The sequence below is a fragment of the Pogona vitticeps genome, chromosome 6 (genome assembly GCF_051106095.1).
Source record: "Pogona vitticeps strain Pit_001003342236 chromosome 6, PviZW2.1, whole genome shotgun sequence".
Classification (NCBI taxonomy): domain Eukaryota; kingdom Metazoa; phylum Chordata; class Lepidosauria; order Squamata; family Agamidae; genus Pogona; species Pogona vitticeps.
The window spans coordinates 82,769,007-82,793,970 of record NC_135788.1 but is presented as its reverse complement, the minus strand read 5'-3'; the positions used below and the strand labels follow the sequence as shown (position 1 = coordinate 82,793,970).

At 41.1% G+C, this 24,964-nt stretch overlaps 1 protein-coding gene across 2 annotated transcripts; it reads right to left on the bottom strand.

Annotated features, from left to right (window-relative positions):
• Nucleotides 1-5,172: 5,172 nt before the first annotated feature.
• On the bottom strand, nucleotides 5,173-22,907 carry THNSL2 (threonine synthase like 2). 2 transcript variants are annotated; one of them, XM_078377695.1, is made up of 9 exons: nucleotides 22,832-22,907; nucleotides 16,351-16,582; nucleotides 15,093-15,287; nucleotides 14,268-14,420; nucleotides 11,947-12,177; nucleotides 9,984-10,132; nucleotides 8,225-8,350; nucleotides 7,574-7,725; nucleotides 5,173-6,335 (listed from the first exon to the last, which is right to left on the bottom strand). In XM_078377695.1, exons 2-9 carry the CDS (start codon nucleotides 16,568-16,570, stop codon nucleotides 6,125-6,127), a joined length of 1,437 nt encoding a protein of 478 aa, XP_078233821.1. In that variant the 5' UTR covers nucleotides 16,571-16,582; nucleotides 22,832-22,907; the 3' UTR covers nucleotides 5,173-6,124. The 2 variants fall into 2 exon arrangements, with proteins under 2 accessions (XP_078233821.1, XP_078233820.1); XM_078377694.1 differs by lacking the exon at nucleotides 22,832-22,907 and adding an exon at nucleotides 17,779-17,913.
• Between the last annotated feature and the right edge of the window lie 2,057 nt (nucleotides 22,908-24,964).

Here is a 24,964-nt window from a genome sequence, read left to right as displayed (position 1 = left end):
TTTGTGCATGTTCGAACTTAAAAGAAAAAAACCCTCTAGAAATTAACACATGGAAGCCCAGTGCGGTGTAGTCAGTAGCGTGACAGACTAGAACTCAGGAAACCTGGGTTAGTATCCTGGCTCAGCCAAAGAAACCGACTGGGGGTGTGGAACTGGTAAAACCACTCCTTAAATATCTTGCTTATATTGAAAGCTCTGTTAGGGTCTCTATAAGTCTCAATGGCACATAACAGAAACTAACATGGGTTTGGACACTGGGCATCATGAGATGAGGTGGGTTGGTGAGGGTCATTACTGCTGTGCTTCAAGTGGCACATACCTTGGGCTCATCTTAAAGCAGGGTTCCAAGATGCTATAACAAGGACATTGTCACTTTATAATCAGTGTGTGCATGCGTGTCCAAAACACAACCTGGACCACCATCTGATCCCACCTTTATTTATTTCCAAAATCATTATACAGCTTATCATGTAAGGCTGTGCAACATTCCAAGACTATTAAGTTTTTAAAAAAATAACAAGGACAATTAAGGACAACTTTTGAAATACTATCAGATCTAAAGAGTGGTATATCTGCTGTCTCCCACTAAAGGCATGCAGATTTGTGCTTTTGAAGTATGCCTTAACAGCCTGGGTACAATTCTGGGCATTGTAGCTCAGAAGACACTGATCTACACACCTCCATTTCCCACATAGACATTTCTCTCCTGCTTTCTTGATGTCTACATTTGACACTGCCCTTTCCTATCTCTCAGAGATGCACACTGCTCTATGATACCAGTTGCATTGCTGGGAGTAACAATGATGTTACTATTCAGTTGTTTTTATGCATCCTGTTTCAAGTCTTCCAGTGGATCTTCCATTCCAAAACTCTTCTTATGTCTTTATGGGTAGTTATGGTGACACATCAGTGGTGGCCATTGACTTTTGAAATGCTATCTGTGCAGTGGTGGTCTCAGCTTCTGATCTTCCAGGTATTTTCGACTTCAGCTTGCAGGACACCTAGTCCACATGACCATTCATCAAGGATACTGGGGCCTGGAGTCCAAAACATCAGGAAGGCTCAAAAATTGAAAACTACTCCTCTACAGTATATATGACATGCCTTTTGCTTTATTCATGTCATGTAGTTGCAATACCTGCAACTCCCAAAAAATGTTTTGCTCCACTGCATTATTCTAGAGAATAAAAGCTTCCAGTAAGTTGGTGACACAACATTTGAAGCAGTCATTATTGTCCGTTTCAGGAAAATGTGAGGATTGGCCAATGTGAATGAATTTGCTCTGCAACTGAGAAACATTGGGGGGTGGCAGCCAAAAGGTTGAAGGAATTCAATAGTCTTGGACCTGGTTCAAGAGATGTGCCTTCAAAATTAAAGAGGAAGGGGGGGAAATCCCTGTTCTCTGGCCCACCTATCAAAGGAAATGTGAAAAGGGGGCCACAGAGCATATTAAAAAAGGGACGGCAGCCCAAGCAAACCTTTTCATTCTTCTCCTCTATCCTATAAAATCCCACACTATTTACTTCATAGCACTTACTTCTAACCTGCCAAATGCTACTGGAGCTTACAATTAATCTCCAAACCATGGAATGCTTTTGATGTGAAGGGGAATTTATATGTGTATATATATAATTCTTCCATTTTCTCTGTGTGCGCATGCACACACCATTTTACAGATATATCAGTTGTAGAAACAGCAGATATACTGACAATTTGCATTAATATACAATAGGATATAGATAAAGATGAATAAAACCTGAAAGTGCTATCCTCGGGCAGGGAAAATTCCCATTATTTCATTGGGACTTTCCCTCTCAAGGGACTAATGCAAGATTTGAACCAAAGCTCCAGTTTGGTGTATATCCCAGGAGTTGCTTCATGGGAAGGTAAATAAGGAGGGGCCCTATCTCTTGGGAGGCATCTCCTGCACTGCTACTGACCTCAGCATTTCAGGGGCTCTCAAGCGTTGGTCCTCTCAATACTTCCACCTCAATTCTAGAAGCTTCACACCAGAGTTCAAGGGTTGAAGTTCAAAACATGAAGAAGGCCAACAGTTGGAAACTTCTGGTCTGGTCACTTCCCAGAAAGGTCCTATAGAAGATCTGAAGTAGGTGTATTTCTCTGCAAAACTTTTCTTCTTGGTGCAAGGTTTGGGCATTGGCAGAAGATAGTGGAATGAGGGATTTGACAGTCATAGGACACAGTGTCAGCAAAAAGAAGACTGAGAAGTCGAGCAGACTCTTAAAAGATTAACAACTCTTCATCGTGGAACCTACTGTTTGAAACTGTCTCTCTCCACTGAGATCACCTGTGTGATAATAGCACGACTCTTCATGGGGTTACGAAGAGTCGGACACGACTAAACGACTGAACAACAACAGTAGGCCAGCAGGTCTATGCCTAGCCATTATACTACAGGACAAACCTATATTGTCTTTCATTGCCATGTGTATTCTATTGCCTTACATTCTTACATATCTTGCCTTGCAAACTGCTGTGATTCAAAATACTGGAAAAGGGTTAACAATCTGGAAAGTCTGGAATGATAAGATCACTATTAATGGAGGTTAGAAACAGAGAGGGGAGCCTATTCAGATAGAGCATCTGACTCTGAATTGCTTTTGGACAGAGGAGGGAATAGTAAAGAAGTATCTCCCAGGTTCTGAGCAGGAAATAAGTAAAATTGCTGGGTAGCTCAGTGGTTTGGGTCTAACCAGAGGTTGGGAGTTCAATTCCCCGCTGTGCAGGGGTTGGATTCAAATGATCCACAGGGTAGCTTCCTGCTCTGAAGTTCTAAGGCTATTGTAGACTAAGGTTATAAAATGTGAAATCTGGTATTGGTTTTATTTAGTATGTTGTAACTAAATGATGCTGGCAATTGTGTTTGCCCAGCTAAATAAGTAGTGGATGAGGAGAGCTTTATGGGTAGCAGGGTTGCCTGAAAGACAGATAAATGGGTTCTAGATGAAATCAAGCCTGAACCCTTCTCAGAAGCTAAAAATGACTAAGCTGGAGGCTATTGTATCTTGGATGTATGATAAGACAAGACTCACAGCAAAAGACAATGCTAGGATTAATTGAAAGCAGTAGGGAAAGAGGAAGACTTGACACCATAAAGTAAACTGTGACCTTTAGTTTAGAAGACTTGAGCAGGGTGGTTAATGACAGCATCTTTCACAAGTCATTAGCTCTTAGGGTTGGATGGAAACAAACTGATGGTACATAACACCACCTCCATCTAAAGAATGCATCTGATCAATGTATTTGCAACCCATTTCAATAGTTTATAGCAACATTACAAGTGGGTTTAATAAATGTAATTCACTTTAAAACAACCAGGTTCACCTAATGCCTCACATAAACTACACTATTAATTCCTTTGTAGTACAAAAAGGAGGTGGAAATTCTTCGGTTAGGAGTCTGTTCCTTCAGTCCAGAGGGAGGGTTGAGAAGCTCTCCTCCACCACCCTGGTTTATCAGTAAAGAGGAAACAGACGACGAACAGCCTATAATAAGATACTGTTTTGAGTATGGACAGAGAGAGTTGCAAAGCAGCAGTGACAGCCATAAAGCAACAGCCAGAATCCTACTGCCCATTTACACTTGCATAAGAACTGCATAAGATGTGGATGCCAGTTGCCACTCATTAACAAAGTGCTGGTTTGTGTGTCCCTCAACATGTAACTGATAAGGATTTTTAAAGTTATGCCTGGTCTGGCAGAACACTGTGAATTTCCATTAAAAATTGCACGCAGAGACATTTTTATAATGTTCCCTTGAAAGAAGAATGGCAGCTCATCGAAAGAAGGAATGGACTGGACATGCATTCAAAATGGAGTAGGGATAGGGTGAACATTCGCACATGGTGTTCATGTCTGCAAGCACCCGTGTCCACATTTTCAACCAAACCTACACAGTGAAAATTCAGAGGACTCACAAACAGGTGAAAACTGGACTTCGAGGGAAATCTTCAAACAGCGATACCTCATTCTCAGCCATTTCTTATCCAGACTTTAAAAAAAAACTGAGAGGTCTTATAGTTCTTACTGTAGATTTCCACTCCAAGGGATTACTGTTTTAGGTTGCAGTCATATGGAGTTTTTCAGATCTTTTCTCCAGGTCTGAGCCTCCTCTATGAGGCTAAATGAGGGCAAAAAAGTCTACAATAGGGCAAAAAAGGCAGGCCAGATAGAGAAAAAAAACAACATTCATGGAATCGAGACTTTCACCAAAATTATTTATCTTGCACCTCTTAAGATTCAGTGTGAGACCAAGCACATCTTATCACGTAGCAGGGAGTCTTCCTGCTTTGGAGAGACAGTAAATATAAACTAAATCAAAGACAGAACTATAAGGAGAATTCAGCAAAGGTGTAGAAACCGAAGAAAGCTATCACTGAAACACACACACAGACTTTCCCATTTAATAGTTCAGTTCAACAACTTGAATGAATTTCTCCTTGATATACCATGAATTACAGAACTGGTCAATGACCAAGTCAATCAAGTATTTTGCACATAATGCCAAATTATTTTACAAAATTCAAAGGATGCTGCTTCGTGATGTTTGCCTTAGTATTTTTTAAATTTTTTTTGCAAATGACTGGTACTTCTAATAATTCTAATAAGATTAGTAGTGTCCAGTGGGCTTAACATTTAGTCCCCCTCACGTCAAACTTCTCCCTACATTCTGAATTAGCAATGCAACATTTGTACCAAAGTGTGACACAAGCACATTAGTACTGGCAATCATTGTAGTGTTTCATTTCTAAAATGAATGTGCTTTCACAAAAATAAAAGAAAATGATAGAATTCTCATTTTTTTCTTTCCAGAATTAGAAGATTTTCTTAATTAATTTAGTTTCCATTATATAATACAGATGTACACTTGCCGAAAGACAACATTCCCCCTCAAAAAAAAAAAAAAAAAAAAAAAAAAAAAGCAACTTTTCCCCTGGAAAAACAGCACAATTTTTTGGAAAGTTTTATTAATTTTTAGTCCTGTTGGAGAGGGTAAGTGTATTGCTACTTTTAGCAGTAAAACATAATTCAGTAATGAAATCCAGAGCCTGTTTACTCAGAAGTACATCCCATTAGGTATGAAGGGATTTTTAGTGCATATAATTACTATACAAATTATTCAATATTAAAGGTTCTCGCTATGAAAAGAGAATTCTTCCTATTTTTTCCAAGCTTTTTTTTTCTTTTTTACTGGTGTGCCCCAGCATTAATGCAACTTTTTAAAAAATCATTAATTTTTAAATATTTTTTATCAATTTTTATTAATTTTTTACACCAGCCAGAATGGCTTCCTGTCTGTTCAGAAGATAAAAGTGGGGTCAGGAGACAATGGCACAACAAATACCTGAGGCACGGAATAGGAAAGAGCACCAGATGACTTCTTGCCAAGTCACACATCTGGCAATACAAAGCAATCAACTCAAGTGTTGATCTCTAAGTTTGAGGAAGAGGGGATACTCTGTTCTCTACATGCTTAGGATTAAGAGTCATTCGAATGCCAGGGAACCAGCCAGCTACTGAACTTTATGATGAACAGCAATTAGGTAAGACAAAACTTAGATTGTTCTGCCCCCTTGTGGACAGTATTCATATTACACATCCATCGTTTCTACAGATTGTGTTGTTACTTTTCAAACTAAATACTGGGCTGCGCAAGAAAGTGATCATCATCACTCCGGCTAACACAGAGCTCTCTCAATGACTTTAGGCCAGTCACTGTCTCTTGTTCCAAATTTAACTCCCTACATTTTAAGGATAAAGTATGATTATGCATGATTTTCTGGAGCTCTTTGGAAAGATTGGAATAAAATTGTAATTTGACTAAATGGGGCAGGGAGTCAGCATTCTGATTTGAACAACACAAACAATGATTTCTGGGAAACTGAAAAGCTCGACATAACAGTGGCTACCATCTCTTTAACTTAGCTTTTAAAATTATTTTTAATAAAATATGATTTCAATTGTTTTATTCACATATTGGTTTCTTTGTTTTAGTGCAGACTTATTCTTCATTCAGTCTGGCACTGCTATACATGCCCTGAAGAACAGTAAGAGATTTGGATTCAGGAAGCATTTATCTGAGCCTAGGCTACCCGTTGAAATGTTCAACTGATGACAGGATCGTGCTGCTTCGTAATGGCCTCTATCTGACACCGTAGTATTCCTGCCCAGTCTTCACCTCTCTTCAGGGTGCAGGATCTGGTCTTCTTATTTTTCAGCATGCTTATCTCAGGCAAGATTTCTAAAGAGATCCTTGCTTTACTAACAGAATCTTCAAACTTGACTGGGGAAGCCGAAGCTAAGCAGCACCTGGACCTTGATGGAGAAAAGCAGAAGCATTTATTTTATACAGCAAGACATTGTGTGTATGAATAATAAAATAGCACGAAGATAGCACTGTTTTGCTTTCATTAGGAAAACATGCATGTTTAGGCAGCAAGGAGAGAATGAATGGATAATTATTCAAAAACATGCAATCAACCATCTAATGCTTTCAGTTCCTAAATGTCCAAGCACCACGGATGTTGCATGCATTTGCACAAGCTGGGCAAAAATCATTCACATTAATGTGAGCCCTCTTGCAGAGAGCAAGAGTGACCTTTCTCTCTTTGCAGAAGAGCAAAGAGAAACCTGTTGTGAGGATCTACAGCAGGTCCGCAAATCTTTGCAAACACATTTGTCTCCACACGACATGCTCAGGTGTCTTTGAGGGTATGTATGAATGTATCAAAATACTTAATGTATTCCTTGTAAAACTCACAGAATCCTTGATGAGTGGGGGGAACCTCTCCTACATCTTTACTTACATGTATCTTATGGATTTGCTATACAGTGCTGCCTCGCTTAACGATGTTAATTTGTTCCAGTGAAATCGCTGTAGAGCGAAAACGTAAAGCTAAATTAAAATGTGTTCAATGCGTTCCAATGGGCTGAAAAACTCACTGTCCAGCAAATATCCTCCATAGGGGTGCCTGTAGAGCAAGGAATCCGTCCAAAAACACAGTGGGGAGCCATTCTGAGCAGCCGGCGGCCATTTTGAAAACCCGACAATCAGCTGTTTTGATCGTCGTAATGCGAAAAATCTGTTCCCGAAGCAGGGAACCGATCTTCACAAAGCGAAAAAAAACATTTAAAGTATTGTTTTGCGATCACAATTGCGATCGCAAAAACATCGTCGTGAAGCAGATTCATCGTTATATGGGGTAATTGTTAAGCAGGGCATGACTGTATTGTGTTTCTGATGAAGACTGTCTAAAATATGAAAGATTGCTTGAGAAAATGGGCAAGAGACTAACAGGAAGGACTTCCACATGGCATCAAAGAACTCTTCAAACTTCTTCCCCTTGATAAAGTCATGGTGAGAAAGAAGCCCTCAAAGACAGTTCTCAGTAGGCCATGATTTAGGTCATCTTGTGCTGATCACCTGCACTATTACGTGTGAAAGAACTCCACTCCCCAAGCCACAAATGTCAGGAGTCATTTTGTTCTCTTGCTCAGAATCCATTGATAGCAAATGAGAAGCTTGCTTGATACACGGTTTTAGAGTTTCTTACCTTCTCGGGTGGCAAGAGGGGTACTTGTAATGATAGCAAACAGCAACAGCCGTGTGGGGACACAAGAGATAGTGGTTATCATCCCAGCAGCACCGCATGGTTTGGAGAATTTCTTCATCTGATACTCTGCAAGATCGCAGGCATTCAGAAAGCTGCAATCACAGGAGATGAGGAAAAGTGCATGCTATGAAAAACAGTCATATTTCACCACTTAAAAGCAAAACTGGCTTTAAAGAGGTGCTAAGCATATTGCCCAGCTTGCCTGCAAGTCTATGAATACTCCCTTGTCAAAGCATCTACATTCTGAGAGAGGAAAAAAGAAAGAAAGAAAGATTGCAATGCAAAGCAAGGTTGAAAGTCGTTATTTGTGAATTATTATTTTTCACATACTTATGTGCCACTTTAAAGGGCCATACAGTTCTCTCAGGGTGGTTCACATCACATGAAATATAAAATATGAATTAAGTATAAAACCACATAAAGATATAATAAAAAGCAAACTGTAATAACAAGAAGCAACAGTTTAAAAATTATAATTTTGAAAACCAGAGGCAGTTTCAAATAAACATATAAAATCATAATTAAACAATAAGGCCTTTAAAATGCACTGGGAAAACCTCACAAAGAGTAAACACAGGTGTCAAAACTAACCTTCTTCTGCAGTTCTGATGGGAGTTTAACTTTTTTAGTAGTATAAAATTCTTCCATCAAACTTTTGACCAAACTGCTGTCTGAACCAGAAAACAGCCAAAAGATCCTCTCCATATTGTAAGGTGCCTGGAAGACAGGAAGATATACCACACTCCTAAGCGCTGGGAAGCTTATACTCAGAAAGTGGCCTGCCATCTGTACTAGAGATAGGAAGAAAAGCAATTCTCATGTTCAGAGCAGTGAAAGAAGACACACTGCAGAAATCCTAATAAGATGTGGTGGTATTGCTTTAAATCATGGTGGGGAACGTGTGGCCTTGCAGATGTTGTTGGACTACAACGCCCATCAGTCCTAACCAATATAGTCAGTAATGAGGAATGATGAGAGTTGCAATCCAAAGCACCTGGAGGGCCAAATATTCCCCATGCATGTTCTAAACTAAATAGTATGAAAAATAAGTCACAAATTGGAAGTAGATGATCCAAAGCCTCATCAGAGTCATCAAAATAATATTTTGTAGCAAGTACTCATGGTTCTCTGAAGTCATTGTGATGCCATCTACCTCTAACATACAGTTGAAAAAGCACTGTCCTCATTCAATAGCAGTGAGGATAGGGGATGCTTCCTTTAACAGGCCAGCAGTACAAAATTAACATTCATTTATTTAAAGCATTTTTCTCTCACTCTTTATCCAAAGAGTCTCCCAGAATGAGTCATGCAAATCAATAAAAATATAATAGCCCTTGCTTCCGTGCTTACAATCTAAAAGTCTCAAAAGGGAAGAGGAAAATGAGCAAATGCAAGGACCAAGTTTTCAAGTTATACAGTAGTTGTTGTGGGTTTTTCGGGTTCTTTGGCCGTGTTCTGAAGGTTGTTCTTCCTGATGTTTCGCCAGTCTCTGCCCAACAAACAGCAACAGAGCATGGACAGAGTTCCTACTCCTGTTCCTCTGAAGATGCCGGCCACAGAGACTAGCGAAATGTTAGGAAGAACAACCTTCAGAACACGGCCAAAGAGCCCGAAAAAACCACAACAACCATCAGATCCCGGCCATGAAAGCCTTCGAGAATACTTTATACAGTAGTAGTAGTAATAGTAGTAGTAGTAGTTCTTCTTCTTCTTCTTCTTCTTCTTCTTCTTCTTCTTCTTCTTCTTCTTCTTCTTCTTCTTCTTCTTCTTCTTCTTCTTCTTCTTCTTTTTATTTTATTTTATTTTTTGGACTGCAGCTCCTAAAATTCCCCAGCCTTCAATTTTGTTGGATTATAAAGTCCAATTGATTTCCTCCAGCCATGCTGGCTGGGGGATTCTGGACTCTCTAAGCCCAAAAAAGTAACCCTTCAAATCTGTAGGACAGTGGTTCATCATCATCATCATCTTAGAACTGCAGAACTGGAAGGGACTGTACAGATCACTGAGTGCAGCCCAAAGCTTGGGTCCTGATGCACTGTTGAACTAAACCTCCCAGAAGCCTTCACCACTAGCTATGGTGGCCAGGATTTCTGGGAGTTGTAGTCCAAGAACACCCGGGGACATAAGACTGGAAAACACTGCTCTAGGAGGATCACATCTTTCCCAGACCTGCAGTAGAGGAAGAAAAGGCACCAGACAAAGTTGGCCACTTCTGCAGAGCTAAAGAAATAGCACACTAAAGGAGCAAAGATCAAAACTGGGATTTAGAGGAGATGTGCTGAACTGGCTCCCAAACATCTACCATATGAAAAGGAAATCAAGGTGCACCTCCAGACAGACAAATGCCTACTTGGATATCCATTGCAGAAGCTAGTGTTGACATCACAGCCCCAGATACTGAGAAATCGCCTTGCTGAATAGCTCTGTGTATAATGTCATTGTCATTGACTGCAGTCACAAGCTCAATGGGAAGCCCCATCTTCTGTGCAATACAACCAGCTAGAAGAAGAAGAAGACGATGAAAACAGGAATTAACTTGCTGGAATCCAAATGTGTTTACACGCAGAGAGAACAGATGAATCAATGAACTTTTGGCTGCAGTACACTATGAAGCAGCACAAAGGTTGGAAAAGTCACTTTTGGAGGAGTACCATTTCCTGAATGACCTGGCCATTTTGTCAGGGGGAACTGTACTCTAAAAAGTAACTTTTCCAATAGAATTGAAGGCAGTTACTTCCAGAATTTCAGGGGACAAGTCATCTTGTATTATTAAAGGTTTCACAAGCTCTGAACGGACTTGAGCTGTGTACTGTATTGGAGCCAGTCTGCCTCTTTCCACCACAGGGCAAAACCAGAAAGCAGGACGAGGTGATTGATTGATTGATTGATTGATTGATTGATTGATTGATTGACTGATTGATTGACTGATTGATTGATTGATTCCCACAGGTGCTGTCTCAGATGAAGGGAGGCTGGTTAAGACTCTGCGTTCACTGCACAGAAAAGTTACAAAACCGTTTAAAAATGTCTGCGTTCACTTCTGAGAAATATACAGATAAAATACATAAACATTTTTATGAGCCTTTTCAGTGCTTAAGATCATCAGAGGAGGCCCTCCTCTTGGTCTCATGGCCAGCACCATGGAGACACAAGACAGGGCCTTCTCTGTGGCAGCTCCCAAGATATAGAATGCTCTCCTTCGGGAGGTCACGTTGGCCTCCTCCCTTTTATCCTTCCACCCTTCTTCAGTAAGGCTTTGAACAACCACGACTAAATCCCTGTAATACTTTTTTTTAATTAAGATTTTTTTTAACATTTTATCTGTTTTTAATTATTCGATGTATTTTAATCAGTTTTATAGTTTAATTGTTTTTGAATGTATGTCTTATTGTGTTTTTAATTCTGTTCTTTTTAACACTGTGAGCCACCTTGACTCTCCTTATCAGAAGAAAGGCAGCCTATAAATAAGACAAATAAATAAATAAATAATACTTAGCCTTTCTGATGGCACATATAGGCATAAAAGTATATGGATCCGATTTAGTGAAATCAAAGACTCAATTAAGAATGGCTCAGAAACATCCTTCAGTATTCTATGCGGTTCTTGCCTTACGAGCAAAGACAGAACAAGCTGTGCCAGAAAGGACAACTGCAAAAGCAAGCAAATGATGCACTCTGCCAAGTTTCCATAATTTATTGTTTCTTGTCCTAAGAACTGCCTTGTCTCTAGCTCCAGCCCATCCCTGACTGAGGCTCAGGAACCATGATAAAGTGCTGGGCACTTTCAGAAAGTATCAGAAAACTGGCCAGATTGTTCAGGAGAACCCTGGTTGCCAGTGAAGTAGGAAAATAAAAAATTAGTTTGGAAGCATCACGCATATTACAACCCCCATCCCCAGTGAGGCATCTTTCAGATGGCACCATAAGGGCCTTAATAGGGTAAGTCACATTATGCATGTCATGTCATCCAATTCATCCAATCCTGGGACTGGGAACTGTGTGGCCTGCAAGATGCTGCTGCTCTGCAGCTCCCATTAGCCCTCATCACTGGCTGGGTCTGAACTGAAGTCCAGCAGGATCTAAGCAAACGTTCCCAACCTTGGGCAATCCAGGTGTTCTTGGAGTGCAATTCCCAGAAATCCCAGTCAGCGCAGCTGGTGGTGAAGGCTTCTGGGAAATGCAATCCAACACCATCTGGGTTCCCCAACATAGGGAACTGGTGATCTTGGAGGACCACTGATTCTTTACCCAAGGAATATCTGTTTCAGTGCTTAAGATCCTCAGAGGAGGCCCACCTCTTGGTCTCATCTCACCTGTGAGATTTCCTCCTGCCCCCGTTGGAACCACAATTTCCACAACAGGCCATGGAAGAGCATCTGTGGTTGAAGTGCACTGGAAGTAGGCATAGAAATAATGTGCCATCTGCACTAGAATCCTGGACCAGTTGATTGAACTCAGGGTCATCAGATTGTGTCTTCTTGAAAAATCCTCATCTGCAAACACTTCTTTGAGGACTTCATCAATTTCATCAGAGTTCCCTTCAGCTAGGAAGAAAGGAAGGAAAGGAATGAGCAGACATGGTATGTTCATCAGGGAACAGAAACGTAACTTACCGTTACTCCTTCATCAGCTTAGAGACAAAGAGGGTTATGAAAATTCATTCATTCATTCATTCATTCATTCATTCATTCATTCATTCATTCATTCAATCTGATCATTGCGACCACTGTAGGTGGCTGAAAAGATAAGAAATGAAAAGATAAGAAATACAAACAAAAGGATCTGCCAACATTAAATGATGACTTTCTGCTTCCTTCTCAAATGGATCACCTGTTTATTCTCAATATAAAATAACATTCCCCAGCTGAGGGGAGCCTTTGGCAGTCATTCTTTGATTTAATTTGTTCACATCTGTGGAAGAAAATAATTAAGAATATTGTTGGCTTTCGACCGTGGCCAGAATCCTACCAGTGTTTGCATAAGATTTGCAAAACTTGCCACACCTACCTGACAAAGTGCTGGGACATGACTTGGTTGCATGCCAGATTTTCTACCTGATTGCCAAATCAAGATGTACTCCAACACCTTACCAATTAACTGTAATTAATCACACTGGGTTATTCAAATCCAATGCAAACACCAACAGGGTTCTATCCAAAAAACCTCCAACAAACCTACAGTTCCCTTGCTTTATGGCATCACAAACCCGAAAAATTGCTTCCCCTTCCTATTCTCGTCTCTGGGGCAGATGAAATTTTGAGCCACATACAGGTATCTTTCAGAAACGTATCTCATGTTTTAGTCTATGGCCCCCTTCAGGTGTGCCAGGGACAGCCCCCATTGAGAATGGCTGTTCCAGACCATCACAGCAATTAAGCCACAAGCACAACACAGCCAGATCAACGGTGTACAGATTCATCTCAGGCCAACCCTTTCCTGCCTGCCTCCTCACCAGGAGAGGAGGGTCAGGTCTTCGTCTGTGTTTCCCCCAACTCTCCTTAGAGAAGAAGAAGAGAGAGGCAAAGAAAATGGGAGAATGAAACTCAAGACAGAAGACAAGAGAAGCACAGAGTAGTATTTCTGCTTTGTGAGCATATTCTTAATTTGGGAATAAGGTGCATTTTCTGCTCTTCAGATGACCGGTGGAGTGAATGATGGAGGGGGGGGGTGAGGAAATGCCTGCCTGCCTTTGTGTATGTATGTATGTATGTACGTACGTACGTACGTACGTACGTACGCATGCATGTATGCATGCATGCATGCATGCATGCATGCATGTGTGGATGTTTGCTTCCGTGCATGCTTGCCTGTGTCCATGTGTGAATGAATCACTCCTTTCGCTCCTGGCTCTCCCCTGTCACCACCACCACCCCCGGGCTTCAGCCCCACCACCCAGAAAGAGAAACCAATAAGCTACTGATTGAAAATGGCATTCTGTTCCAAATAGACCTCAAATACTCAGACGTCTGAAAGGTAATACCTCCATGTGAGAAGCAAAGGGATGCAATTCGTAGAGTCAACAAAGAAACTATGTTATAAAAACCTCACTTGCTATGTCTAACAAGGTCATTTTCTGATATTCCCCCAAATGAGGGACACAATTTAAGATTCTTTGATCCTCTCCAATGTCCCTTCTCTCCATGATGAATATAATTTTAGTTCATTACCCCAGAGTATCTTGGTAATATAACATGAACAAAAATTAAAATTCAAAACCAAACCAAACTAGACTAAATAACTGTTTCTTTTCTTGGCTGTAACATAGTATACTCTGCGAATCAATTAAAACGATATCTCTATTTTGTACGACTTATGAAAGACAAAATGAGTGGCTTTAAAGCAGACTGTAAGGATTCAGTGGCATGCAATCACAAGTTCAAACTTTTCAGCAAAGCCACACTTATACAAATTCAGAAGCATCTATTAGGTTTAAATACATATACAGTACAGGCTGTTTTTCAGGGGGGGGGGGGAAATCTTCCCAGCATTTCCATCAAATTATTTACTAGATGTGTACTCTTTGGGCTACAGCTTCCAGAATTTCCCAGGTACCCTGAGGGATTTCTAAGAGGTATAACACAACACAACACAACACAACACAACACAACACACACACACACACTATGTTACTTACTGAGAAACACATGAACATTCTCGTCCATCACAGTCGTCATCTGTAGCTCCTGCACTTGGGTACAGAGACCCTGTGGCAGCAGAACGCATATGTCCACATTCTTTTTCCCCCGGACACTCTCAATGGCTGCGCTGCCTGTATCTCCTGAAGTCCCTGTTGCAAAAGAATTGGAGAAAATGCAATGTTAACATTAAAGACAGACTGAATTAATGTCTGAATCGTCAGCATTAAAGGTTGCCAGTGGCTCAGTGGCCTTTGCATGCTCATAACTCAGTTTTCACATCTGCAACATGGGATCAACCTTTTAAAAGAAAACCTGTCCATTAGTTTAGCCCTCTTTCCCTCCCACTCTTTCTTTCATTTCCGTTGTGTCACTGTGTGGTCTTTCTTCTTGCTGCTCATCTCCTCCTCTCATCCTGGCACTGGCAGTGTGACACACCTCAGGTGGAAGACTGCAAGAGAAGCCCAGGGGTTGGCTAAGGTCTCCAGCTTAGCTGCTTCCTTCATATACACTGCTCTTCCTACAAATCTGACAGGGTAGGGTTGCAAGCTTAGTTCTACAAAAAAGTCCAAGGTGTGTGAATAAAAGATGGGGATCAAGTTAGCAAAACAGATGCATGATACTTTACTCTTTTTCTATCCTGTCAAGATAGCATGGCATGCAGAAGTTACGAGAACTGACCAGCCCAGATATCTAAGTACAATGTACATCTTCCTGTCCAGAGAACACAAATGGCAAATGGACCTTGAGCAAAGGCACAGGCATGACTGAATATGAGTGGAAATCCACACAAACAGATCAGTTGGTTCTAACTGCAAACCTACCCACGAGGACTGTGACACGTTTCTTTCTCTTCTTTAAAAAGTACTGCAGGAACTGCCCAGTACAGGACAAGGAGAGATCCTTAAAAGCATATGTTGGACCATGCCAAAGCTCCAAAATGTTCAGACCATTCTTTAGTCTTGACATATGAACAACGTCTTTGTGCTTGAACCTGCTGAATGCTTGATCGATCAGGTCTAGAGAAAGATCATTAGTAAAACAGCTACATCAAAACCACAGTGTACTAGAGTTAGATTTCTGAAGACATTTAGAAATCAATGCTAATATAATGTTTCCTGCAGGTGAGACTACCAGGAGCAAATGGGTAGCTCAAATAGATCACAACCAAACAGTTCAACCCTTTCTCCCCCCCACCATACTCCCAATCCATATCTCCCCTCCCAGGGGTTGTTAGGTAGTAAACAGAAAACAAATTGCAGGGGCCAAATAATGAATTCAGATGCTTAACATCTCACCTTGTTCAATCTTTGTTGGTATTTCTGTAATAATGTAAAGGCCAAAATGACCATAAACAGACCACTTTAAGTTGAGAGCCTCCCCTACCTATAAGTGGAAAAAGGCAATTTTGTCTCCTATAGGCAGAATGGATTGTGTGTGCAACAGATAGGGAATGAGGGTATAACTGTCTCCTGCAGTTATGGTAAAATATGGTCCCTCTCCATATTTAATGGAGCTTCTTTCAGGGACATGAGTAGCCGGAGTACAGGGGTGAGATGGGTGGAATGGCAACTGTCACTAGAAATACAACATGGAGTAAATGAACATCTTTAAATCCATTTTCACATGCTGTGACCTTGATCCCAATTCCAATTTTCCATGGCTGCTATTTCCAGTTTAAGAAGCAGCAGCAACATCACAATATCATGTGGAATCTGATCATTTAGAGTTTGCCTCCTAACGCTGAGATTTCAGATTATAAATTCCAGCAGGAAGAGAGAAGGACCTGTGTGCTGTGTTTTGTTTCAGCCTTCCATTATTTCCTCTTGCACACTGTGTTAACATCATGACATCAATAACAGTTTTCAGCATATTGACAACTATGTCTGTAAGTCATTAGAAAATAAACATTAGAAATATTACAGCAAGGGTGGAAAGGGACTGTAGCTCCCTAAAACATCTGGAGTTCTCCACCCTTCTATTAAACTGATCAGAGAAACCTAAAACCAAAAAATCAAATCTGAAGTACCACAACCATTTTTAAAGCACTCTCATCTTGACCAAGTCTTGGATTTAATTTACCACTCAATTCTGTTTCGGGGATGAGTTCAGGGGAGATGAAGATACTGCACAGTTGCTTCACCAGTTCTGGATAGAAGGTGCTCCAGGTTCGCAGTGTGGCAAAATCCAAAATGGGAATGGTCTCAGGCATGAAAAGGCCACCATCCGACGCATACCCAGAGAAGAGAGCACCTTCAAAATCAGTGCTTTCAGGGGCACCTTGGGTGCTGATATACCTCATGCTTCTGAGTCACTGCAACACACAGAATAAAAACAAGAGATTTTCTTCGGGCCTGAGAACTTGAGATGACCATTACTAAGAGTGCCTTTTCTACCTTTGCCCTCTGAGCAACAAGCATCTGTAGCAACAAGAAAGCAACCTTAGTTGACGATCCACAGTCAGTGTTAATGATGAATCTATAAAATCTAGCAACGCCCAGTAAATTACAGGAGAGGGGTGTCAATCAATTTGAGTTTGAGGATTTTCACAGTGCTAAATGAAAATTCCCAGTACTGATAATCCAGACAGTATAGTTTTCATTTCCATCTTAAAGGCTTTCAGCCATTTCTTCAGCTTACAGTGTCAAAACTCTTGCAGGATTCAGCATAGTAGAAATATCTCCATTTGAGTTGCAGACTGCAAAGGTTCTTAAAGAACAAAGTCCAATGTTCAGCAGTTATCGCTCTAACTATCAAACTTGCTCCAGTGAAATGGCACCAGGAATTATTGAATGAAAATACGTACTATGGCCTGATTTGATAATAACAAAGACTTCATGGGTAATGTTTAGTTGTTTAAAGTAATCTGCAGTTGTTTAAAATGCTCTGAGGTGATCTTGCAGTCGAAGAAATGAGACAAAAGGAAATTGGGATGGAGTCAGAAAAGAAAAAATGAGAATGTTCTGGTGGTCCCTTGTTGCTTTAGTCTAGTTTTTCTAGAATTTAACATGACACTACCCTCTCTGGATCTTTCTTTAAAATGCAATTTGAGACATAAGTCATTATTTGCAAGGCTTATAATGCAACCTTGTGCGTTTGGGTTTGAACTGGCAGTTACCAGATCCTATAAAATATTCGAGTTTACATCTTGTTTTCTGAAATCACTTCCCACAATTCCTGATCTGGGAAAACAAAACACCGTACGCTCTTCACTTTCTCAGGAACCCTCGGTCCTAACTTGGGTCATTCCAGGTTTATTCTTACTTGGTTCCTTCCAGGACTCAAAGGCGAGCTCTCTGATACGAAGAAGCAAAGTAACTTAATACCAGAGCATGGGGAAAAAAGTTCCTTTGGGGATTACAACTCCCAGCAAGGCAGGTGTCTCTCTTGACTAGAGGATAATTAATGCGAACTGTATTTTCCAAAAGTAATGTTTCCAAGCTCGGGTTAACGCGCGCGCACAGACACCACACCAGAGCGACCCCGCTCCCCACCCGGAGCTGCCATTACCAGCTGCAGCAAGGACGATTCCTCCCGCCGGGTCCTCCGTCGCTGGAGCTTTTGCCTTGGCAGCTTCGTCGCAAGGAGGCGCCTGCAAGGCTGGACGGACAACAACAACAGGGAGAGCCAACAGATGGCGAACTCTCAGGGGATGCCGGCGAAATAAATCATAGAGGTGGAAAAGGCTAGAGTGTCTCAGGCGCCCACCTTCCAGGTTCCCACTTGGAACGCCATTGTATTCCGAGAGGAAATTGAATTCGGACAGGAGCGGACAGAAGGTTGTGCAGACGCCACTCTTTTTTTTCCATCTCTATGGTCCTCTGCCCCCTTCTGCCTGGCGTTGGTAGGGTAGCCCAGCGCCCTCTTCATCAGAGCCATCCTGCAGATTTAATTGTCTATCCAACTAGAGAAGATCAGTTTATTTTTACATTTATAAACCGGTTGTGCTTATTAAATTCCCGTCCCACATTTGTTTCTAAAAATGGTGCCCAAATAAAATTCCAATTAAAATAGGTGTAAGGTTAAAACATAACGGATTTCGGACCCTGTTGAATATACCCAGAGACGACAGTGCTCAAGCAGTTAAAATCAAAGCTGGGGAAGTTACTTTCCTGGACTACAATTCCCAGAGTGCCCAAGCCACCACACCTTTCTGTTTCTGCCCGCTTGAATGTGTTTGAGTCTTGTGTTGTCTTCCAGCGTCTTTTTGCTTTGCGTTGCTTGCATATATGTCGCAAGGCAGGAGAAGTTCCAGTTCTTGACAAACGGATGAGCTTCAGTGAACAGGCCACACAGATTTGATTTTGCCAAAATGGCTCCTCAAACTAGGTGTTGAACTGCCTTGTTAGAATGCCATCCTAACCTTCACCATAGGAAAGGTTAGGGTGGCATTCCTCTTTTTTAATCTTCTAAGGGTATCTGCAGCCATTTCTTCTTTATTTTTTTTAAACTGGAGATTATATCTGAGAGCAAAAGTAAAGAAAAGTATTGCATATCAGTGATGGAAGCCACCTTGAGTTCTTTTTAAGGAGAAAGGTGGGATAAAATGTTTTAAATACGTAAACAAACAAACAAAATCAGGCAGAAACAAAAGAAAAAGAAGAGCAAAATGTTGTAGCACCTTAAAGACTAACTGCTATATTTCATGGGACTTTTTGTGGACAAGTCCACTTTTTCTGTTTCTGATCATGGGGCATTCTTGGCAAAGATACTGGAGTGGAATTGCCGGTTCCTACCCCAGGTGGATTACGTTTAGTCAGAACTCTCCACTATGACCTGTCCGTCTTGGGTGGCCCTGCACGGCATAGCCCATAGCTTCTCTTGAGTTACTCAAGCCCCCTCGCCACAACAAGGCAGCAATCCATGCGGAAGGCTGGACTGGAGGAATCCCAAACTGGAATTAAGATTGCAGGAAGAAATATCAACAACCTCCGATATGCAGATGATACCACTCTGATGGCGGAAAGTGAGGAGGAACTAAAGAACCTTGTAATGAGGGTGAAAGACGAGAGTGCAAAAAACGGTCTGAAACTCAACATCAAAAAAACTAAGATCATGGCCACTGGTCCCATCACCTCCTGGGAAATAGAAGGGGAAGATATGGAGGCAGTGACAGATTTTACTTTCTTGGGCTCCATGATCATTGCAGATGGAGACAGCAGCCCCGAAATTAAAAGACGCCTGCTTCTTGGGAGGAAAGCAATGACAAACCTTGACAGCATCTTAAAAAGCAGAGACATCACCTTGCCGACAAAAGTCCGAATAGTCAAAGCTATGGTTTTTCCTGTAGTGTTGTATGGAAGTGAGAGCTGGACCATAAAGAAAGCTGACCGCCGAAGAATTGATGCCTTTGAATTGTGGTGCTGGAGGAGACTCTTGAAAGTTCCCTGGACTGCAAAGAGAACAAACCTATCAATTCTAAAGGAAATCAACCCCGAGTGCTCATTGGAAGGACAGATCCTGAAGCTGAGGCTCCAGTACTTTGGCCATCTCATGAGAAGAGAAGACTCCTTGGAAAAGACTTTGATGTTGGGAAAGTGTGAAGGCAAGAGGAGAAGGGGACGACCGAGGATGAGATGGTTGGACAGTGTCATTGAAGCAACCAACATGAATTTGACACAACTCCGGGAGGCGGTGGAAGATAGGAGGGCCTGGCGTGCTCTGGTCCATGGGGTCACGAAGAGTCGGACACGACTAAATGACTGAACAAAAACCACTTTTTCTGACCCTATAAAAGCATTGGACATTGCCAGATTTTGAAAGACGTAGGAAACCATTATTTTTTTTTAAGGGCCAAAGACATTTGGGTCTATGGCTATTCAAAGTAGAACTATGAAAGAAACATGTAGTCTTGGAAGAAAATGGATACGCATTGGCACATTGAGGAATGTGATGCTAAAACAGCCAATGTGGCATTCTGTGTTGTGCTAGATGAAGTGTCCAAATATTGATGTGGGGTTTATGAAAATGCAAGCAATGTGTTACATAGGAAGTCAGATAGTTTGTCAGATTGTTTTGGTGTTTACCTGGATTGGAAGTTAAGATGCAGGAAGAATGTATCAATATGCCCATATTTTGAATGAGGAAACAATTGATTTATGGTCTGAATTTCCTCACTTTTAAAAATAAAACATACCAAACTTTTTGCCAAAGTTCTTTTCTTTTATGTTCTAAAAAATATAGTAATTCCCCTAATTTTGACAACATAAAAATGCAGAAACAGCAATGCCCTACTAGTTGTGTAAAATTTGCATAACTTGCTGCAGTTAACTGATGAGATGTCAGGGCACATTTGGCTATGAATGAGCAGGCACACAGCTGAGATGTGCCCTTGTACCTTGTCAATTAGTTGCATTTAACTGTGGGAAGGCCAATACCTAAGACAGTGGTCCCCAACCTTGGGCCTCTAGATGGACTAAAACTCTCAGAAGCCTTCACCACCGCCTCTGCTGGCCAGGATTTCTGGGAGTTGAAGTCCAAGAACATCTGAAGGCCCAAGGTTGGGGACCACTGACCTAAGAGAAAGACAAGAACAAGATAGTGAATGACACTGGGATAAAGGAATGGTATGATGAGGTTTGAAAAGAAAATGAAAAGACCAAACCTTTACAATTTACAGTCAGATTATGGAGAGTCAGATCAGAGTGAGGAGATCTGCCAGGGGCAGCCAATCAAATGTAAGAGATGTGGGATTGCAGGCTCATATGGCTGATACAATGATGGGAAAATGCAAGATCCATTTGCTAGGGAAGTTATAATGCGTTTACGTAAAATCTCTGAACAAAGGGTAAGAAAAAATGAAAAACCTAGGGCACATAATAAAATGCATAGGTAGGGCAGAGCCCCCCCCACACACACACACACATCTGAATACTATAGAATATCTGCCATTGTCTGAATAAACCATTGTTTGTACTTAAGACTGCTGTGTGGATACCCAGTGAGTGTGGGTAGATATCCAGTATTGTGTAGTGAATAATGTGCTGAACTAGGCTTCAGGAGGCCCAAGTTCAAATCCCTGCTCAGCCATGGAAACTCACTAGGAATGTGGAAGTAGTAAAAACACTTTAAAATATCTCACTTACCTCGAAAGCCTTATTGTTATTGTTGTTATGTGCTGTCAAGGCAGAACTGGCTTATAGCAATCCCAGTAAGGTTTTCAAAGGAAGTGAGATATTTTTAGGAATGATTTTACGAGTTCTGCACCCCCATTGAGTTTCCATGGCTGAGTGGAGATTTGAACCCAAGCCCCCTGAGTTGGATATATCACTTTATTGGATATGTTTACGACCAATAATTAAATTAAAGTACATTACATTGCTCCTATGAGGAAATTGCTACTTTCTATCCAAGGCCTTTTCTGTTTGAAGCTTCAAAATCTTATCATCCTTATGTCACAATCATTTTGTGAGTTAATAAAGTCAAGGGTGACTATGGGTAAAAGTCACAGAGAATCTGAGAAGAAGATATAGTCAACATATTTGGTGCTAATGTCTTAACAGGCATGCAGCACTTTTCACAAGAGGCTGTAAAGATGACACCTCAGCAGTGCTGTTTGTTTTGAGACCAAAGGGCAGGAGCCAGGAAAAGCCCAAAGGTCATTTGTACTGACTGGGCAGTGTGGTTGGGTCTCTGAGAAGTTACAGGGCAGCACTGCTGGGAATGGGCTTGCTTTGGATAAGAAAGCACTGAAGTGGAGAGTTAAGGCCTTTTCCCCTCATATTAATTTGTAAAGACAAAAGTTGAGCTTCCATGGAAACAAAAAGACATCTCTAGAAGGTTACTTTCTGCTGCCCCACATCATCTATCAAAGATAACTTAAAACAGAGGTAAACCACATCTACTTAAAAATGCATGCAAGCAGTTAAAGTCAGAAATGTTTAGCATGTATTAGGATCACTGTTGGCCCTATATGAAGTTCACTTCAATGTGAGATAGTGCATATGCATCTCACAAGTGCTTCAGCAGCTTTCGAAATACTGCTTAAAGGAGAAACAAAGATTATCTTCATTCTACGATTGTTTATGTACAGTTCTGTGTTTTTTCGCTACATGACATTGTCCACACATGGAATGTTAAAAGGACACATGTATCTGAGGCCTTATAGTCTTGAGGGAGTCATAGGAGAGTAAGCCATCTGGCAGTGGCCCAGAGCTTAAAATAATAATTTTGAAAAGTAGAATTTAATGCCAATTGACAAAAATAATATGAAAATAAAGCTTAATACAGAAAAAATGATGAATTTGGATGAATTTAACCAAATTCTTTGGTTAAACTCGAGGCAGACAGGAAAAGGAGAAAGTATAATCACCCTCTATGGAAAGAGTGAGTGCATGGGCTGGAAAAACAGGCATAAGTCCTACTTGCCTTCATTGTTCTGAGAGCGAGTTATTGAGACTTTAAGTGCCAGTTAATGAGAAAGTGGTGGAGTCTGGGTAATGTGATGCCATTCTCTTCTATGGATCTCTGCACCTCTGTTTTGTATCAAAGGAGAATTCTACCACAAATCAATACTCTGTTTATGGTTACTGACCATGCATCCACAGTTATACATCATACATACCTGTTATCCTCATTTACATATATGCCCCAGTCTTTGCAAGTTTTTCTATTCCAATGCTTGTGTCATCCTTAATCAGCACAGGTGAACTGCACAATCTGGAATGAAATGATCAGAAGCTTGACAAGTGGACAGACTCAAGAAGGTGGAAAATTGCCTGAAGAGATTCAACATGACTCCACCACCTGCTTGGTCAAACCAGTCTGGACTGTGGAGCAATAACTGAAAGTTAAAACAGAAGTAATGTATAAAACCGGTTTTGTTGTTTACTTCAAATATCTGCTAGGTATGCTTGAGGCAAATTATTTTGGTCTCAAATGTGAACAACAAAGTTCTCTTAAGAAAATAGTGGGCCAGTTCCGGAGCTTGCAAAATTACTCTGTTGGACTAAGAATCTCCCACCTCATGTTACTGGGGGATAATAGGAACTTTAGTCTCAAAACCAAATCTTATATTCTCTGGCTGATTCACATATGCACAGAAAATCATTTGATCTGTTACTATCTGAAATCTGGCACCTGTATGTGCAGACTCTGAAAAATGTCCATCCAGACTGGGATCCATCCAGATTGGGATGATACCAACATGGAAGCAAACCTTTACAATTAGACAAGCCTTTAACACAAGTGTATGTCTTTTACACTAAATGCAAGAGTCACTTACACAAATGGTTGTTCCATTTCACACCCTTTTCCAGCAGCTGGCACAGTATATGCAAATCTGGCAAACAAATTGGAATCCCGTGAAACCTCTTTTCAAGAAACAGAGGAGGACAGGCTAGCTCTACTCACCTCTGTCTATTTCACTCTTTCCAACAAAGCACTGCTTGGCAGGACTCCACTTGTTTCAGCTTGTTATATGTATGCAGACCCAGTGGTAGGGACTGTTGAACAGGCTTCTGCAGCCATGAGTTTCATAGAAACTTAATGCAGTGACATTGTCTGGTGATCAGGTCTGACTTTATGTTGCAGCATCACGCCTTGATCCAGATTAGTTGAACAGATCTGCCCAATGTTATTGGAGGCTCAAATAGATTCCTTGCGCCTCCTTTCTACTTTAGAGGGCATTAGTATTGCTGTTTTTTCTGCAGCTGGGATGGGCTTTTGTCTTTTGTCAGTGATAAGATGGTGCAATTGCTAGAACAAACTAGCCTGTCCCAGAGCATTTCTACCTGCATCTCTCTGGGTCAATGTCAGGGGCCACTGAACCATTTTGGTTCATTTCTAGCACATGTAATCTCTGGGTTCAGACCAAAGCAGAGCTTCCTGCTTTAACTTCCCAGCTAATTTCAATTTCCCACTATCCCTTCTTTTCTTCTTTTCTCTGGCCCCACTCTGCTGATCCTTTTATGGTTTCCTATTAAGCCACTTGGTTTCAAAAGGGTTCATAGTGTTCTAGAAAAAGGTGGCAGCATTCCTTTAAGTTCTTAATGTGTAAAGAAATGCCACATACCACAAGAACACCTTTTATTTCATCTGAGTTGTTTCTGTATTGTTCATAATTTTTTTTTTTAAAAATCCTCATCTGGAGGTGATCTAGCCCTAAACTAGTATATCAATATTAGTGATAAGGTGATCTAGCACTAATGCCATATATATAAATAAAATTTTAAAATTCAGAGGCCGATTGGGGGAAAAGAATATGGGAACAGGGATTCCCTGAGTCTTGAATATCACACCCCAACACCACCCACAGCAGACACACACCTTACAGAACAAGCCAGCTGATCACAAGGGGAAACATCTGTTTAACTTGTTCTGGTTTGGGAAAAAAAGTAGAAGCCCCCCAGAGGTAGAAAGAAAAAGCTGTGCTTAGGAGAAAAACGGCTGGACTCATTCAAATTAGCCATCATGTGATGAGGAAAAAATACTTCAAATAGAGCCATACTATAACCGTAGCAAATCCTGCAGTACTTGATTGTGTAGTCGAGGCCTCACAAACAGAAACCAGACTTTCTTTTCCACCAGCATCATAAGCTCTGAAGTTTGTTTCTCTGCTTGAAGACGCAGCAAACCAAAGCAGAGCTTCCTGCTTTAAAACTGACAACTCTACCTGCTGCCTATCGGCCTGGCCATTCTCCTCAGTTTTATTGCTGGGAGGAAATGTTAGGCAGGCGGAGTTTCACTCTGCCCCTGT

Coding starts and splice junctions, on each gene's coding strand:
- THNSL2 (XM_078377695.1), bottom strand. CDS start 16,570: ATGAGGTATATCAGCACCCAAGGTGCCCCTGAAAGCACTGATTTTGAA. Junction 8,351..9,983: donor CTTCTGCAATGGATATCCAA/GTAGGCATTTGT, acceptor CCTGTCTTCCAG/GCACCTTACAATATGGAGAG. Junction 7,726..8,224: donor CATCAGAACTGCAGAAGAAG/GTTAGTTTTGAC, acceptor CTGTGATTGCAG/CTTTCTGAATGCCTGCGATC.